This window comes from Austrofundulus limnaeus, unplaced genomic scaffold (assembly GCF_001266775.1).
Source record: "Austrofundulus limnaeus strain Quisiro unplaced genomic scaffold, Austrofundulus_limnaeus-1.0 Scaffold25, whole genome shotgun sequence".
In the NCBI taxonomy this organism is placed as follows: Eukaryota; Metazoa; Chordata; class Actinopteri; order Cyprinodontiformes; family Rivulidae; genus Austrofundulus; species Austrofundulus limnaeus.
The window spans coordinates 2,497,171-2,498,325 of record NW_013952427.1 but is presented as its reverse complement, the minus strand read 5'-3'; the positions used below and the strand labels follow the sequence as shown (position 1 = coordinate 2,498,325).

The 1,155-nt window shown below is 46.6% G+C and overlaps 1 protein-coding gene across 19 annotated transcripts in view; it reads left to right on the top strand.

Moving 5' to 3' along the window:
• The first annotated feature begins 490 nt into the window (after positions 1 to 490).
• The window catches only part of celf5a (cugbp, Elav-like family member 5a), a 302,579-nt gene continuing 301,914 nt past the window's right edge, over positions 491 to 1,155 (top strand). For all 19 annotated transcript variants that reach the window (XM_014004594.1, XM_014004589.1, XM_014004581.1 and 16 more), the window contains exon 1: positions 491 to 1,004. In XM_014004594.1, coding sequence (XP_013860048.1) covers positions 653 to 1,004 — 352 coding nt within the window. In that variant the 5' untranslated portion in view covers positions 491 to 652. The remainder of the gene's footprint in view (positions 1,005 to 1,155) is intronic.

The window sequence follows — 1,155 nt, the reverse complement described above, 5'->3', positions numbered from 1 at the left end:
AATATACCCCTTCACCCCCCGTGTTTTTTTTTTTTTTACCATGTTGACACCACTGGCTTTTTGAGTTGTGCCTACCCACACCCCCAAGCACTATTAGATGAGTTATTCTGTCATATCATTTGGTTGCGGTGGCCATCTTAAATGAAGCTGACTTCAAATGGTTGTAGATGCATTTCTAATTATTATGTCCAAAACGTGTCATCAAAATCCACACAGTGATGAGATATTTAACAGACAGACTAACGAAGACACACACACCTACAATGGGACGGGCATTGCAAATTAGCTCTTTCTATAAATGTTGTAGTGTGTAGTATTGTTAATACTTGACACTTGTCCCTATTCAAATGAACAATAAATGAAAATAAAATGAAATATAAAACATAGGCTTTTGTTCCAAGCTGGTTTTGCTCTTTATGACCACTGGGTGTCGCTCCAGAGCGTCTGATGAAACCTCAGCGCGCTCATCCCGCCTGTTACACCCCCCGCTCTTTGTGTGTGTGCGTTGTGTGTCGGATAGAAAGTCAGCCCGGTTTCCAGCTGAGTGCTTGCTCTCTCACAGCGAGTGAGCGCGCGCGCGCGCGAGTGTGTGTGAGAGAGGGAGTGTGTGCGCGCGTGTTGTCATTATTATCCACTCTGCTCCCAGCTCAGAATGGCCAGATTCACTCAGACTGAAACAAGAAGGCAGCACCATCCCCAGCAGCCCGCTTCCTCCAGCCTGGTTTTCATCGGACCGGGGGCACCACTGACCCACCAGCCGCTCCTCCTGCTCCCGCATCAGCACCAGTACCCCCAGATCACACTCCCGAAACCCATGAACGGGTCAGAACCCATTCCCATTCATCCGGAGAGCGGCAACATGAAAGACCAAGATGCCATTAAGCTGTTTATCGGGCAGATCCCGCGGAACCTGGAGGAGAAAGACCTGAAGCCTCTGTTTGAACAGTTTGGGAAAATCCACGAGCTGACAGTTCTGAAGGACCGCTACACCGGCATGCACAAAGGTAACGTGCCGCCCCTCTGATGGCCGCAGGGAGCGCGAGCCCCAAATTTTACTACTCGTCTTTTTCGATTTTTACCAGCAATTTGTCTTTATTTTATATAAGGATTTTAATTAATATTTAAACTTTGTTTATATATATATATATATATATA